The sequence below is a fragment of the Lissotriton helveticus genome, chromosome 7, assembly GCF_964261635.1.
Source record: "Lissotriton helveticus chromosome 7, aLisHel1.1, whole genome shotgun sequence".
NCBI classification, from domain to species: domain Eukaryota; kingdom Metazoa; phylum Chordata; class Amphibia; order Caudata; family Salamandridae; genus Lissotriton; species Lissotriton helveticus.
The window spans coordinates 1,303,882,359-1,303,899,271 of NC_136068.1; the positions used below are offsets into that span (position 1 = coordinate 1,303,882,359).

At 49.8% G+C, this 16,913-nt stretch overlaps 1 protein-coding gene across 3 annotated transcripts in view; it reads right to left on the minus strand.

The window, feature by feature from the left end:
* QRICH2 (glutamine rich 2) overlaps positions 1-16,913 on the minus strand; it is a 418,913-nt gene that overhangs the window by 102,942 nt on the left and 299,058 nt on the right. For all 3 annotated transcript variants that reach the window (XM_078654585.1, XM_078654584.1, XM_078654583.1), the window contains 2 exons: positions 15,524-15,688; positions 10,159-10,280 (listed from right to left, as the gene is read on the minus strand). In XM_078654585.1, the coding sequence (XP_078510711.1) occupies positions 10,159-10,280; positions 15,524-15,688 (287 nt within the window). The remainder of the gene's footprint in view (positions 1-10,158; positions 10,281-15,523; positions 15,689-16,913) is intronic.

Genomic DNA, 16,913 nt, shown 5'->3' on the forward strand with positions numbered 1-16,913 from the left:
CTGTAAAGTCCTACATTTGGGAACTGTTTGGGGGCCCACGGTGGAGTGCGGGGCGGCGAAACTCACAAAATGGCTACCAACAACGCGGGGGTGATCCGCTCTGCACCGACAAACCTTGCTGGCCGGATTGCGTGGAGGCCTGGGCGTGTGCTCGAGCGCCCACGCTCGGAGATGTCCTGGACGCCTTGATGTCCTTGTACGCTGTCTTGGCCCCCGGTGCTTCTACCGACCCTATGCGGCCCGCCGCCATTTTGGGTCGTCGCTCTTTCATGCACCCATATCGTCCTGATGCCTCCATTGCTTTGCCCCCTTCGGCTGCGCCAGGAGTTGCTGTCGCTGTTCTTCGGCCGCTTGATGGGCCGGTGGCTTTTGAACCTCCGCTTTCTCACCGCCCGGACTTCGAGGACTTGCACACGACGCGGAGATCTGCTCCTTCCCGGACAATTGGGAACTATGGTGTGCCGCTGTTTGCTCCCGCTTCGATGGATTCGAGCTTTTGTCCTGGTGGGGTACCTTTGCATTGTCGAACTGCGAAACTGGACTCCGGCTTGCTTTTGCTTGCCCTGTCGTTGCTGCTACAATTGACTTGCTTCATTGACTTTTTGTATTCCATTAGTATGGTGGCTCTCCCTACTCTACATCACTGCCGTAACCCTGGTCAACATTACGATTATTCTGTGCTGGGTGGCCCGCTCCATGTTGTCCTTTGTTGGGTTGGTTTCGTGATTAGGAAGGGCTGGGGGTAAGTTGCAAGACACTGATGGACTGCTGGTTTACCTGTCCGTTGCACTGATGCTTGTACTCTCGACATTGTGAAACGTTAAAATTTCCCCCCCTCCCCCCCCCCGTGGGTTTTTGCTGTCTGTGAAGGTGTAGCATTGATTTGATAATTATTCATTTGCTGGTCGGGGGGGGGTCGTAGCCGAGTGTGTTTGTTCATATCCTCTGGCTCCTCCCTCACATCTTATTTTTGTTTCATATTCTCTTTCCTCCTTCTTTTTGTCTCCTTATTCTACTTTCTTCTTTACTATATTTCGGGTTTCGGATTAGGGCGACAGGCACGCTGTTTGGAGGGTTAGCCGTAGCCTTCTGCAGGGGTGCGGGGTGGGACGGGTGGGCGGGGTCTTTCAGATGTTTCTTTTTTGGTTCTATGGCCCTCTTCTATCCCTTTGTAGCGGTGCCGCTTCTGTCCTCACTTCTCTGGCATGAGTGGGTTGGGGTCTGTCGCTATGCCACTTTTGTCTGTTTCGATGCTCTGTCGCGACTGCCATACCCTTCGTCTCGCCCGCTCTCTACTTTCTTCTGTATTATTAGCCGCGGGATGCCTGGCCCGGGGTGGCGCCCATCTTGCACGATTGTGTTTCTCCTTTTATATTTCTTTTATTTCCTTTTCTTTTTTCATTTTTTCGTATATTTTAGATCAGACGGGGGGTCGGGTGGTGTTCCTCTTGGGTAGGATTTAGCACTCCGTGCTTAAGTTGTTTGCACTGTTTATTGGATTTTGTGTGTACGGCGTTGATATTAATACACAGCCATTGAATGCTCGCATATCCTGTTTTCACTTCCCGATTATATTTCTTAGAGAGCCTGTATCCTCCTACATGGCTTGTTCCACGTAAAACTTGCTTTATTGTATGACACTGGATCCTTTCTTCCTGCTGTAAGACTGTGCCCTCTCACGTCCTGCTATATAGTGGTCAAGTTTGCAAATAAATCCTGCAGTGATATGTTGACTGGGTGGGCACTGACTGGCGCGGAATGAAGTATAGTGTTTATGTATCCTGCCTATAATGTTCAACGCACAAATCCTAACTATTGCTGCTCTTTTAGTTGATACTATGTTGTATGGCTCGCCCTTTCGGTTGTCTGGTCTGAATGTATGACACCTCTTTAAATTTATAAAATGAAACCTCCGTTATTCTTCTTATGTCTGCTGCTAATACACCGTAGCGCTCTTATTTTTAGCTTTTCCACATAGTAAGATGATCTGGAATGTTGTTGATTGTCATAGCGGCCGGCCCGTAGTGGTTGTAGGCAGACGCTGTGTAATATGCATAAGATAAATAAAGGTTTTCACAAAAAAAAAAAAAAAAAACAATGCCATTTATTTATGATTTAAAAAAAAAAAGTCATAAGCAATGCCAATAGCTCTACCTTTAATAATGCCGAGACCATTGCATTGTAAATGCTTGTTTGAATTACTTATAAGAAACACTGGTAGTTAGTGCAGCAAGATATACCCTGCCGCCGCACTTGTATTTAGTAAAGATGCATGTGTGTCTTCCTGTGCAGAGGGGAGACGGCCTTGCCTGTTCCTTATCAAGTAAGGCCAAAAACAATTCCAATATAATTGTTCTTCTATGGTTATGGGACAAACACCAAAAAATAATGGAATGGTATGCAGCACTGGGGTATTATCAGGGTGGTACAAGTAGTTCCATCAGACACCTTTCGAGTCTTCGTAGACCACCGAGTGGCACGGATGTCACGTTGGGACTTGGCTTAAGCTCTGTAGTTCAGCTTAAGGCGATGAGAGAGTTAAAGAGTGAAGACACTTCGCATGCCACATGCATGCATGCATAAATAACGAATTACCGAATAATTGAGGGGGCTGTATAGTGAGAATGGCCTTAGACCTCTTGGCAAGAAGTGAGATACCAGAGGACTGAAAGCAAAGGCCCCCAACTCAGGCCGGGGATTGGGGAAGCGTGTTTGGTGTCTCCCTGGAGGTGACGTGGGGAGCTGTCGAACAGAGAGTAGAGTTGGTTAACCAACCAAATCCATGCAAAGAGCCGATCCAGAGCCGAGCCTGGCTTGGCCCTAACAGCCAAACCGCGAGCCGTACCACCAAGAACCCCACGCGCCTGCTAGACGCGCTCCACTCTCCTGCACTGCATTAAAAACCACAACACTTGTGTAGGTACAATAAGCGCACACTTTGTATTTTATTCATGTCCATACTCGAGTGCTGCAACCTTCCTTCGTTGTACAGGGAGGGCGCTGCTTGAGTTTTATTAATGTAATGGCGAGAGGGAGAGGGCAGTGTGATGGGTCGTCTGTGGCTCGTCCTCCAGTGAGTTCCAGAGGCGAGCTTTGGCCTGAGCCAGGCTTAAGCCGCTCTTGGCTGGCCCAACTGAAAGGCGAGGAAGCGGCTTGTGGCTCAACAGCCTCTTTTAATAAGAACACACTAGCTTTTGTAAAAGAGCGGAGCTTACCAAGGGCCACAACACATACCACGCAGAGAGGTATCATTTTAATGAGTGAGGGACGTGAGATGAGTGATTAACTTGATACATTTCTGATACCGACGTTTAATCTTAAAACAAAATGAGTGCTTTAAAATGAGAACACTGTAATTTAGCTGATATGACGGAGAGAGCTTCTCAGGACTTTTTAGGTGCAGCTGCTGGCAGGACTTATATGATCAACCTAAAAAAGAGACTTCCGAAGTACTAATCAGAGGGGCTTAGGCTCCGCCCACATGTCGGTGGATAGGAGGAAATGTTTTGATTGGGCAGAACTTGTGTGCTGCCACACAAAAAGTGCTCCCTCCCCTACGAAGCTCTGATTTTTGTGTTTATTTATCCAGCTGCCTGAGCCAGCCAGCAGTATGGCAGCGTAGAGACCGATCATACATACACATCTGCAGTCGAACAAAGCGACTTCTCAATCCATCACTAAACCCTAATGTGACAAAAATGGGACATGTAGCAATCACTGAAACGCTCCAGCCTTGTTGATGAACAGCACCCCCCCCCCCCCCGATTAATGACAAACCACGAAAAGGTTGAAGGCAGCTGCCACAGAGACCACTCTCTCTCTGTGCTTGATTGTACTTTTTGAAGAATTAATAACTTGAGGCATCCAGGGCTGTCTGCAGCTAGAGCTTAACAATTCCAGAATATTTGGTTTTAAGGATATCCGCACTAGGGGAGGCGGTCTGCAGAAGTGTACTTATTAACAGATTTATGCAGTAACATGCTGAAATATTGATTCAACGTGTAGTGCAGTTTATAAACCAACTTTTTGTTTTAATCTACCCAGTGCTCCACCTTGTCTGCCTGGCCCTTGCTATCTGCTGGCTGTCTTCATGAAAGTGGTAAGCAATGAATGTTATTTGAAGGAGTCACGCGAGCACCAAGGGAAAAAGACACAAAAAAATTGCCATGATTCCTAAAGGAGTAACTTGTGATATGGTTTAATAAAGCAAAACGGGAGACTATTAAATTTGAATTTGAATTTAAAAAAATGTATAAAGCGCACGTTCAGAGGTAACTTCTTCTCCTGAGGCGGAAGCCGGGAGAACGCCAGGGCTCTATTTTTAACTTGTGTGATAATTTGTTTTTATAATACTCACCCCCCCCTTCCTGGGCACTCGCATTTGCGCCTCCCACGCTCTAGGCATCCCCGCACAGCGGATCGGATCGCTGCAGCGGGCCACATCTTTGCCGCCATTCCTCACAAGACACTGACCACGCCCACTACCAGGAGGCCACGACCCCCGAATGCTTTAAATGCGCGCTGATTGCTAGCGCGAGACAGAGGTAACTTCTTCTCCTGAGGCGGAAGCCGGGAGAACGCCAGGGCTCTATTTTAACTTGTGTGATAATTTGTTTTTATAATACTCACCCACCCTTCCTGGGCACTCGCATTTGCGCCTCCCACGCTCTAGGCATCCCCGCACAGCAGAACGGATCGCTGCAGCGGGCCACATCTTTGCCGCCATTCCTCACAAGACACTGGCCACGCCCACTACCAGGAGGCCACGCCCCCCGAATGCTTTAAATGCGCGCTGATTGCTAGCGCGAGACAGAGGTAACTTCTTCTCCTGAGGCGGAAGCCGGGAGAACGCCAGGGCTCTATTTTAACTTGTGTGATAATTTGTTTTTATAATACTCACCCCCCCTTCCTGGGCACTCGCATTTGCGCCTCCCATGCTCTAGGCATCCCCGCACAGCGGATCGGATCACTGCAGCGGGCCACATCTTTCCCGCCATTCCTCACAAGACACTGGCCACGCCCACTACCAGGAGGCCACGCCCCCCCGGATGCTTTAAATGCGCGCTGATTGCTAGCGCGAGACAGAGGTAACTTCTTCTCCTGAGGCGGAAGCCGGGAGAACGCCAGGGCTCTATTTTAACTTGTGTGATAATTAGTTTTTATAATACTCACCCCCCTTTCCTGGGCACTCGCATTTGCGCCTCCCACGCTCTAGGCATCCCCGCACAGCGGATCGGATCGCTGCAGCGGGCCACATCTTTGCCGCCATTCCTCACAAGACACTGGCCACGCCCACTACCAGGAGGCCACGCCCCGAATGCTTTAAATGCGCGCGGATTGCTAGCGCGAGACAGAGGTAACTTCTTCTCCTGAGGCGGAAGCCGGGAGAACGCCAGGGCTCTATTTTAACTTGTGTGATAATTTGTTTTTATAATACTCACCCCCCTTCCTGGGCACTCGCATTTGCGCCTCCCACGCTCTAGGCATCCCCGCACAGCGGATCGGATCGCTGCAGCGGGCCACATCTTTGCCGCCATTCCTCACAAGACACTGGCCACGCCCACTACCAGGAGGCCACGCCCCCGAATGCTTTAAATGCGCGCGGATTGCTAGCGCGAGACAGAGGTAACTTCTTCTCCTGAGGCGGAAGCCGGGAGAACGCCAGGGCTCTATTTTAACTTGTGTGATAATTCGTTTTTATAATACTCACCCCCCCTTCCTGGGCACTCGCATTTGCGCCTCCCACGCTCTAGGCATCCCTGCACAGCGGATCGGATCGCTGCAGCGGGCCACATCTTTGCCGCCATTCCTCACAAGACACTGGCCACGCCCACTACCAGGAGGCCACGCCCCTTCCGCTTCCCTCACCACAAATAATGTGCCTCCCTCATACGCGCAGCGGACGGGCGCAGCGGGCGCGCCGTTTGCGCGCCAAAGGCAAGCCCGTCTGCGCCCGTCCGCGACCGATCGGGGCAAGGGGCACCCCACTATGCGCGTTTTTTAACTTACTCCTTTGAACAACTGCGTACCCTTAATAAAAATTGGCCGCTTCACCCTGCTACACTGTCTTATGTTCAAAACCTGGGCATTGCTTCCCCTATGTGCACCATGTCCACCCCCCTCCCCCTCTACCACTGCTCTCCTCCTGAACACGAGATCAGCCGTTAAGCATCAGACTGAAATATTTGACCTTTTAGATTCCAACTCCCCCGATCTACTGTTCCTAACCGAAACTTGGTATAGATCTGATTCCCTACCGAGTGTACTGGCAGCCCTCCCGCCTCACTACTCCATGCTCCGCGCAGATCGACCTGAGGATAGAGCAGGTGGCGGTGTAGCCCTGATTGCTCGCAAGGAATTTCCTTTCCAGACACTTGCGTCACCTAGGCTGCCAGCAGCTGACTGCCTCGTAGTACGTTCAACCTCTTTCAAGACCCCTATCACCTGTGTACTCATGTATAGGCCACCCCAGCCAATTCCTGGCTTTCTTTCTGCTTTCCAGGACCTATTGGCCACCTTAGTAGTCAACAATACCGCTGTTGTCGTTCTGGGAGATTTCAATTTCTGGCCTACTGACCCTGCTGAGGACATCATTTCCAAAGACTTCACTCAACTACTTTTCAGCCTCAATTTTACACAGCATGTCCATGGCCCCACCCATACCAGGGGCCACATCCTCGATCAGATTTGGACATTAAACATCCCGACCTCCACTCCTACTATATCGCCCTGCCCATGGTCAGATCACTCTCTGCTTGCCTTTTCCCTGGATCTGAGCCATAAAATAACATCTTCCTCCCCCAAAAACATCTGGCCAAGGAATTGGACTCAAGTCGACATCCCATCCTTATGTAATTCGCTAACTATCACCTGCCCAGACCTATCGGGCCTAGCCCCACATTCTCAGGCTACCATTCTGGACCACTGGCTCACCAAAGCCTGTGACCCAGTGGCTCCCCGGAAACGGGTCATTATCAACCGTACCCACAATGCTAACAAATGGTTCAACCCTGGCCTTAAAGCCAGGAAATTAGAGCTACGTCAGGCCGAACGAGCTTGGAGAAGGACCTACTGCCCGACCCGAAGACAACTTTTTATCACCCAACTTAGTGAATATAAACAAGCTATTCTGACAGCCAAAACAGAATACTTTTCTGGGCGCATCTTAGCTGCAGAAAACCAGTCTTGTGAGATTTTTTCCACCGTCCACGAGCTAGTGTCATCTGACAGAACCTCACCTAAGATCCCCCCTTCCCAGGCCCTATGCAACTCGCTCAACGAGTTCTTCATTGAAAAAATAGTCCGCATCAAAGCTAACATCCCCCCTCCTCCGCCCACTTTCACCCACCCGCAGTTACCGGACAACAATCGGTCCCTCACTACCATTCCCACACTGACCAGAGAATCTCTGCTCCCCTTACTGAGGCGTATCAAGTCAGGCTCCCCAGCCGACATCTGCCCGGCACGCATCCTCTGTCAGATCTTTACTGAATGCCGAGTCCCCGCCCTCACCCTTCTGAATAACTCCCTTACGCTTGGTTCTGTCCCTGCTTCCTTCAAAACTGCCACAATTCTTCCTATACTAAAAAAAACGGGCGCCGATCCGTCCTCCCCGGCAAACTATCGCCCCATATCCCTTCTCCCTTATCTGGGAAAGATAGCTGAGTCCCACGTCACCCAGGTGCTCAGCTCTTTTGTAGAGGACAGCAATTATCTCGCACCCTGCCAGGCGGGCTTTCGCCCCCGCCACTCCACTGAGAAGGTGGTTATTTCGGTCATGGACCAACTCAGGGAGGGACTTGATACTAACACCCCCCAGGCCCTGGTCCTCCTAGACTTGTCCGCCGCATTTGACACGGTGGACCATTCCATACTTTTCGTGTCAAGGCGGCGGGCTTAGGGGGACAGGCACTGACCTGGATAGGTTCCTTCCTGGCTGATTGTACTCAGGCAGTCCACCTTGCTGAATTCTCCGCCCCGCCCTGCAGGGTGAATTGTGGCGTTCCTCAGGGTTCTTCCCTTTCCCCCCCTCTTATTTAACCTTTACATTCTCCCCCTTATTTCTGCACTGCAACAACTGGAGGTCAGTCTATAATTATGCTGATGACCTCCAACTCATTTTTAATTTCTTCTCCCCTTCTTCTGGTGCCGCTAGCCTCCAGTCCGTCATGCTGTTTATCCGGGATTGGATGAACGCAAACCATCTTAAACTCAACCCGGATAAAACAGAACTGATTTTGACTGGAGGCAGTGGCAACCCCTGGTCCTCTTCTTTTTGGCCCCCTTCCCTTGGCTCTTCTCCCACCCCCTCCTTTTCAGTAAAAACCCTTGGCATCACTCTCAATCAGCATTTGACACTCCATTCTCACATTAGTTCTGTTGTTTCTTCTTGTTTTTTCACCTTGCGCATCATTAGGAAAGTATCCCGGTTCTTTTCCCCCTCTGCACTCAAATTGATAGTAATGGCCATGGTCTTATCTAAGATCGACTACGGGAACATTATTTACAATGGGATTCCCGCCTACGAACTCCAGCGTCTCCAGCTGGTGCAAAACCAGGCTGCTCGCCTGGTACATGGCCTATCCAAGTATCATCACTCTTCACCCCTCCTCATTGCCCTTCACTGGCTCCCCATCAAACAACGTGCCCTTTTCAAACTTGGCTGTCTCACTTTCCAAGCCCGGGCGGGCACTGCCCCGGCTTTCATCAACTCTACCATCACTAACTATTGCCCCTCTAGGGCATTACGCTCCTCTTCTAAATCCCTATTAGTTATCCCCCGTTTTAGGAAAATAAGATCGGGAGGCCAGAAATTCTCGGTTCTTGCACCTACTTTCTGGAACTCTCTCCCACCCCAGGTTAGACTTTCCCCCTCTTATCTTGAGTTTCGCAAAACCCTCAAGACTTTCCTGTTCCAACAAGCTTTCAGCCCATAGTCCCTCGTGCCCGCCTTAGCACAAGAACCCTCTAGCGCCAAGAAACTGCACAGTGAATAAATTAGGTTTGTGCTATTTTTTCCATCTCGTCTATGACCAAGGTATCCAAGACAGAGTAAATGGGGGGTATTAGGAATCCACTGGAGAGTCAGTATCAATGGCGAACATTGCTAAGAGGCAGGGGGATTTAAAGAGCAGGGTTAAAACAACATATAGTAAGTATTTCAAATGAAAATAAACAAATAGGCTGTGGTATATCAGCTGCAGTGTAAGAGCCATGGCATTTTTGCAAGTATATTAACATTTTAAAAGCACCTGCTGGTGCCATCCAGGCCTCCAGCAATTTGCAGGCATCTATTAAAATGTCTAGTGAAAGTTTTGACTCATCCTAAGGTAGTGCAGAGGGTTAAAATGCCTGCTTCTAGGAACGTATACCATGCAGATCACAAAGTGCATATACTGTAAATAGGTCATTGGGTTGCTGCTTCTGTAAAATAGTTCTATATGTTACTTGTAGTTTATAAGTCAAAATCCTAATATAGAACATTGAGCTATTAACTGTCATCAAAGAGCTGCATGCAAACTGAAAGGTATATGTTAGAGCTATGTGTTTTTTTGAACATTCTTTCAATATCCTAATCTTCCCAAAAGGATTCATTTGGGTAGAAAACAAATCTTATTATGAAAGGGAACCCAGTTTTAAACACATATTACTCCTACACTACACCTTGTAGTCCTGTCTGATGTAACATTTCTTATACACTGATTTACACACATATGATTGTCTCTGTGCAATGTGCTTGTGATGTAAAGTGCTCTGACACTTTACACTGGTATGAGTGGTGCTATAAAACTAAATGAATCTGAGAGACATTGGTTCTGGAGACTTGAGGGGTACTGTTAAAGGGTGCTAGTGAGGGAATCCATGGTAGAGGTGGCCATTGGGGGGCGCCAAAAAAACATTGTTGTACAGGGCGCCACCAGTGTTAAAGACGGCCCTGGTCAATGTTTCATAGGAGCTGATGCTCAGTTCCCATATTTGGTGATAGTGAAATTATTATATTTGAGAAGATGTATTTATTAAATGTTCTAACAGACTGCAACTATTTACTGCTTAAAAGGTGTCCCTTTCAAAGAATCAATCGTCAAAGAGGACTTAGCTGGATGCTTAGCGACCATAGCCTCACTTGTACAGCTCAGTCCCTCCAGGGGCCCTGCTTACTTTCTGATGCCAGCCGCCTCATCGGCGTCGTAGTGGGGGGAGCGATCCTTCAGCTGCTTACGGATGGCTTTCCAGCGCTCCTCCAGTTGGCGCTTGAAGGGATCCAGTTCCAGGCGATCCAGCTGAAAGCATAGGGAATAAGGTAGGTGAGAGGCAGGCGGGAGAAGCTGCCATTGGATCACAAACTGGGTCAATGCAATGAGACATTGTTAGTAGGATCAGCAGCGGAAAAGGGGCACATTTATTTACTTAGGTTTTCGGGTATAGTGCAATCATGATGCTTTCTTAGGGCTCGACAAATCCGCTCGCATTTGCGAGGGGAATTGATGAGGACAAGCTATTTTCAGGTCCTTCTCTCCCTTTCTGGCGAGTAGGAAGACAAACTAACTGTTGTCCTCTGTCTTTGAAAATGGAGCAAAAGTGACAAGATAACAAGATTTAAAGGCATTTTTTTGCTCACAAAGGGAATGAGCACTAAAGATGCCTTTAAATCTTGTTAACTTGTCACTTTTGCTCCGTTTGCAGAGAAGGAGGTCAGGTAGTTTGCAGTTGGGTTGAGGGGATATTCCAAGGTACTAGACCTGCAGGACTAGTACCATTTTCCAGATTTTCCGAGCCCTGTTTCTTCGATTCTAGGAGCTAGTGCAGTGCCACAAAGGAGATTCTGACCATCAGATTATCCTCTGCTTCCATCAACAGGGGTGATCACAGGAATTAGGGAAGAAACCAATCAGACCCACAGGACAAAAACTAAACTTAAACCCAAGAACAAGAAAGAGGTAAATAATGAATTTAAATTACTTCACTTTTGCCATTATGCCAGTTTGTGCCTCGATTCGATTCAGCCTTACCCCTCTGCTTTATTTACAATGACCTCACACAAATCACTACTGTGTAGAGAATGGGGCCATAAAACCAGGTCCGTCATTAATACCACACTGTCTGTCTTTTTTCCGCATCCCGCTGTAGAGTAAGGCAGCAAAGTGCCCCCTGTGGATAAGAGAAAAACGGCAGGGTGCTCTTGCGATGGTCTGATTAGATCAACCTGTCATGGCGGTGTTAGAATCTGCGTTCACGCTCTTAGGACTCAGCCACTGCCAGTGTCTTTAATGGCCACAGGGCAGGCTAGGTGTGCCCCTGTACTCCAACACAAGATATTATAGTCTAGCTGCCACTAGGTGTCAGTGCTGCATCAGGGCTTACTAGGAGTCCCTGAAAAAGTCAATCAATCAATCAGGGGAATTGTAAGCCCACTACTCACTCTTGAGGATCTCAAGGCACTGGGATGGGGGCTGGAGGGGAGGGGGGTTAGGAGCATCTCCCTTCAGTCGAAAAACCAGGACTTGAGTGTCTTCCTGAAGATGTTCAGGGAGGGGGCGCATCTGATGTCAATCGGGAGCTCGTCTCAGGTCTTGGCCGCGATGTGGGAGAAGGCTCTTCCGCCTGTTATTGCTCTGAAGATGTGGGGTTTCGGCGAGGGTGAGGTACGCTGATCATAAGTTTCTCTTGGGTAGGTGGAAAGAGATTCTTTTGTTGAGGTATTGGGGTCCGGTGCTGTGAAGGCATTTGTGGACGAGGGTGAGTATCTTCAACGTAACTCTTGTATCAATAGGGAGCCAGTGGAGGTCTCGTAGGTGTTGGATGATGTGTTATTGTTGGGGGATGTCGAGTACGGATCTGGCTGCCAGGTTCTGTATGATCTGGAGCTTGTGGAGCAGAGACTTGTTGATCCCGGCTTAGAAGGCTTTTTCGTACTTGAGTCCGCTGGTTATGAGTGCGTGGGTGACGGTCTTTCTTGATTCGGGGGGGGGATCCAATTGAAGGTCTTTCGGAGGATGCAGAGGGTGTTGAAACAGCTGGAGGCAACAACGTTGACCTGTCGTGTCATGGAGAGGGAGGAGTTGAGTACGACGCCGAGGTTCCAGGCGTGGTCCTTGGGGGTGAGAGGCCTGCAGAGGGCGGTGGGCCATCAGGTGATGTCCCATGCAGATGGGGAGGGTACGAGGACGAGACCTCCATCTTCTCTGGGTTGAACTTCAGGCAGCTGCTGCTCTTCCAGAAAGCAATGTCCTTCATTCCTTCCTGGAAGTTGATTCTGGTGGTGATGGGGTCCTTGGTGAGGGAGAGGATGAGCTGGGTGTTGTCGGCGTAGGATCGTATGCTGAGTCCGTGCTGTCTGACGATGGCGGCGAGGGGGGCCATGTAGATGTTGAAGTGCGTGAGGCTGAGAGACAAATCTTGGGGTACTCCGCAGTTGATTTCCATGGGTTCGGAGAGAAAGGGTGGTAGTCTGATTCTATGGGTTCTGCCAGTGAGGAATGAGCAGATCCAGTCATGGGCGGTTCCTAGTATGCCGGAGTCATGGAGTCTGGCGGTGAATGTGCAGTGGGAGATGGTGTCGAATGCTGCAGAGAGGTCGAGTAGGATCAGGCCTGCAGTGTGTCCTTGGTCGAAGAGGGTGCAGATGTCATTTGTGGTGGTGAGTAGGGCAGTCACGGTGCTGTGGTTGCTGCGGAATCTGGATTGGGAGGGGTCGAGGTTGGAGTTTTCTTTGATGAATTTTACTAGTTGTGCATTGACAGCCTTCTCTGCAACTTTGGCTGCGAAGGGGAGGAGGGAGATGGTACGGTAGTTCTTTTGATTCTTGCGATCCGTGGGATCTGCTGTGGGCTTCTTTAGTAGGGGTCTGACTTCTGCGCATTTCTCGGGACAGATGCAGGACTTGAAGGTCGCGTTGATGGTGCGTCCTAGTTCTGGAGCAATGGCGGCTCTGTGGAGGGGGGAGGTGTCCGTGGGGGCCCCTGAGTGGATGACTTTCATGGTCGAAGTGGTGTCTTTGGTGGTGACAGGGGTCCAGGAGGAGATGGTGGGCAGGCTGTAGTTCCTGGAGAGGAAGTGATTTCGGAGTCGGGTGTCTGGTCATTGAAGTTATCATAGAGGCCCTTGATTTTCAGGTGGAAGTAGGAGCCGCCATTGTTGCAGATGTCCTGGGATGGGGTGATGTCCATGGTTTTGCTGGGGGGCTTGGTGAATTCCTGGATGACGCTGAAGAGTTCTTTGGAGTTGCTGGAGTTGGCAAGCACCTTGTTTTGAATGAAGGTCCTTTTTGTGGATCGAATGCGTTGGCGGTATTCTGTCATGGCGTTCCTGTAGGCGGTGCGGTCTTCTGACGTTTTGCTGTTTCTCCAGTTCTTCACGAGAGATGTCGGCAGGTGTATCTAGATTCTTGGAGGTCGGCGGGGAACCAGATGGCCTTCCTGGGTCGCTGTCTGTCGGGGTGACGTAGGGGTGCAAGCTTGTCTGCGGAGTTGGAGATCCATCTGTGGAGTTCTTTGGCTGCGAGGTTGGCATCGGTCGAGGTGATAGGGGTGTCGTGGTTGAGGGTGGCGATAAGCTGCTCCTCTGTCACTTTGCGTCAGTTTCTCAGTTGAGAGCGAGGTGTAGGTTTGGTTGGCGTGGGTTTGTTGATGAGGAAGTGTACGCAGTGGTGGTCCATCCATGGGGGTTGCGTGGTGTGGCTGAAGCTGATGTTGTTCCCACTTGCGAAGATGGGGTCAAGGGTGTGTTCTGCCTTGTGGGTAGGGGTGGTGATGAGCTGTTTCAGTCCGATATTGGCAAGGTTGTCCAGGAATGTGGCGGAGTTGGAGTCGCTGGGGTCGTTGAGGTGAAAGTTCAGTTCTCTGATGAGTATGTAGTTTGTGGAGGCAATGGCGTGAGGGGCAATGAGATCAGCAATGGTGGTGGTGAACAGGGAGCGGGGTCCGGGGGGTCTGTAGGAGAGGGTGCCATAAAGTGTGTTTCTAGGGCTGGTCTGGATCTGGAAGTGAAGGTGTTCGGTGGTAGAGAAGGTGTCGCTCATGGTGGAGGTGGAGAGTTGGAGGGAGCTCTTGTGTGCAATAGTGAGTCCTACTCCTGGGCGGTTGGGGTGGTCAATCCTCTGGATTTTGTATCCGTCGGAAATGGCGGTGGCGATGTTGGGGTGGAGGAGGCGTCTGTCCAGGTTTCTATGAAGAAGGCGACGTCTGGCGAGATGGTGTCGAGGAGGTCCCAGATCTATATGAAGTGTATGTGCAAGGAACGTACGTTGAGGAGGATGCACTTCAGGGCTTTGGTGTCGGCGTCCGACTTGGGGGCAGTGGGCGTGCAGAGGGTGGTGAAGGTTTGGCGGCAGTGACGGCAGGAGACTGGTTGTGGGTGGTGTTCGGCGCTGGCAGTTGTTCCTTCCAGTGCCGAGTGTGAGCAGGGCAGCTCTGTCGTAGCGGCGGGAGGAAGGAGATTCAGGGTCCCTGGTGCTGGTTGCAGTCGGGTGCAGACAGACTCGCGCGGCCGCGCAGTGCCCGCCATTAACAAGGGGAGGGAGAAGGGAGGGAAGCGCAGCTGGGAGGCGGGAGCGGGAAAACTGTCAGGGGGAGGGGCCGTGGGGGCAGCAGAGGCAGGCGGGAAAACCAGGCACGCAAACGGGATGAGAGCAATCAGCAAGCAGGGAGAGAGGCACAAAAACCGAAGGCACAATACAAGGACAATAACAAAAATGAAGGCATAATACCAGAACAATTACAATAACAAAAATGAAGGCACAAATACCAGGACAATAACAAGAATGAAGGCACGATACCAGGAAACAGACAGGTCTGGCACGAGCAGTGAGGGAGGCAGTGTGGCCTTGAATACCCAAAGGCAGAGACGCGGGGTCAGAGGCAGTGGCTCAACAGCGGAGCTGCTGAAGTGAGAGAGCGGGTTCCTAGTTGGGAGGTGGGAAAAAGTGAACTTTCTCTCTAGCTCACTTCTGCGGTTTTCATATCTTAATCTTTTAGGTATAATTCGATATTGTTATGCAGCATGCGGATCCAATTAACAAAAAATAGATCTTACATTTCAAAGCTGTCCCAAAAAGAGGTCCCCAGAATATTTCTTTCCCGGGTCCTCAATGCCTTCAAGATGACACCGACAGCAGTGGGGACTAAATACTCTGATGCCAGGTGCTATTGCTACAGCAGGGGTTATCTGCTGCTTTTATACATGGACTGCAATTGTTCCACTACCCCGCATCCACTGGCCAGACCCAGGAGTCGGGAAAGTGAACCTCAGTTCCCTACCGGGCAATGCATGGAAGCACATGTACCGCAGACACAAGCGCCCTGAAACACTGCACGTACCTATGGGCGTCTGAGAGAACAACAGGAAAAGTACAGCAGGCAATGAGATCAGAAATTCACTGGATTAGACACTTGGCATGGTCTGTGGCGGGATGGGAGATACTGTAAAAGGATTTTTGAAGTCATGCAATTTTAGTTCAAACTGCTCGGACACGACGTTGGGGGAATATAAGGTCCCAGTTGGGGAGAGGGGGCAGAGCAGCACTCACCTTGGACTCCATCTCCGAGGAGATCTTGTCTACCACGTTCTGCCAGTCTTGTTCTTGCACCGTGACCTTCTCCAGCAGCTCCTGCATTATCCTGTACAGCTGCTCATTGGTGGCGTCGAATTGCGTGCGACTCACCTTACCCTCCAGCGCGCGCTTGTCTGCTTTCTGAGGAAAGAGAGAAAGAAGGGTGGCAGACAGTGCTTAATTTGTAACAAAACATAAGTGCCAAGTCCCTCCTTAGGTCTCCACCCGCTTGCACCACCTATTGTCACTGCCGGGGGTGCCATGGACAGTACTTGCAAAACTAATAACCATCACACTGCTACACGTGTGACAATTCAGAGTGGTCAAAGCCCCCCAAAGCTGTAAGAGTAGCTTGGGAGGCTGGTATTAGTTGTTTTAATGACTATTAGCTTAATAAACAACTGCTGTTGTGGTCCTCTCTATATTACACAAACAGTGCCACCATGTGCTAACTGTCAAAAGTCCCTGTGTTGTCAATTAAGTGCAAGTTCCAAGCCTCGGAAACCACCTGTTCAAATTAAGCATTATTGGCAGGGGAGGAAGCGAGAAATGGCATCCAGAGGTTAATTTTCGTACAAACGACAGTTTGACACGAAAACATTGCAAATGTTTTTGAAATCCAAATAAACCCAAGCCACTGTCTGCTGCACACACAGCAGGCACCCTGGGTCTTAGCTACCATTGGTGCAGCGTGTGCAGTGGCACCGGGGCGCAAGGCTGTGAGTGGCCCGCTGAACTCCAATTATAACTGTCTTTTACTACGCAACTAGGGCCTAAAGGGCCCTTTTTTCTTCTTTTGATTAGGGTACCAGGCTCTCTTGCTACACCACTGTAGGCAGGTGGTGCACATATGCAAAGTGTGGTTCCCACTATCTGTGTGCTTGAATGCTTGCGGTATATTCTTTAATTCTTATGGTTCTTCAACACTTCACAACAAAAGCATTGTGATTCTCTTGATGAAGGACATTAAGTACCTAAACCGGTCTCCGGCTCCAGGTTGCTAAGGGGTCCATGGATAAACCGAGTTGCTTCTCTTCAGTTTGACTCCATAGAGCCGGCCTTTGCATGGGGATGAAGGCCCAGATTTACAAAGGTACTACACAACGCTGAGCAGCAGCCCAAGTTGCTGTGCATCATTGAGTAAGAAAGAAAGAACAGGACAGCGCCATATCTACTAAGATACAGCAATATCCTGCCCTCTCCCTAGCGCTGCCACACAATCAGGCTGCTGAGCGCCATGAACACACGGATCACTGAAACAATATCGATGACACAAATATAGAACTACAAAAATATAGAGTAAAAAATATAGAATGCAAAAATATCGAATTCCTGTCTCCAATCAGGTAAGTACATAAATATCGAA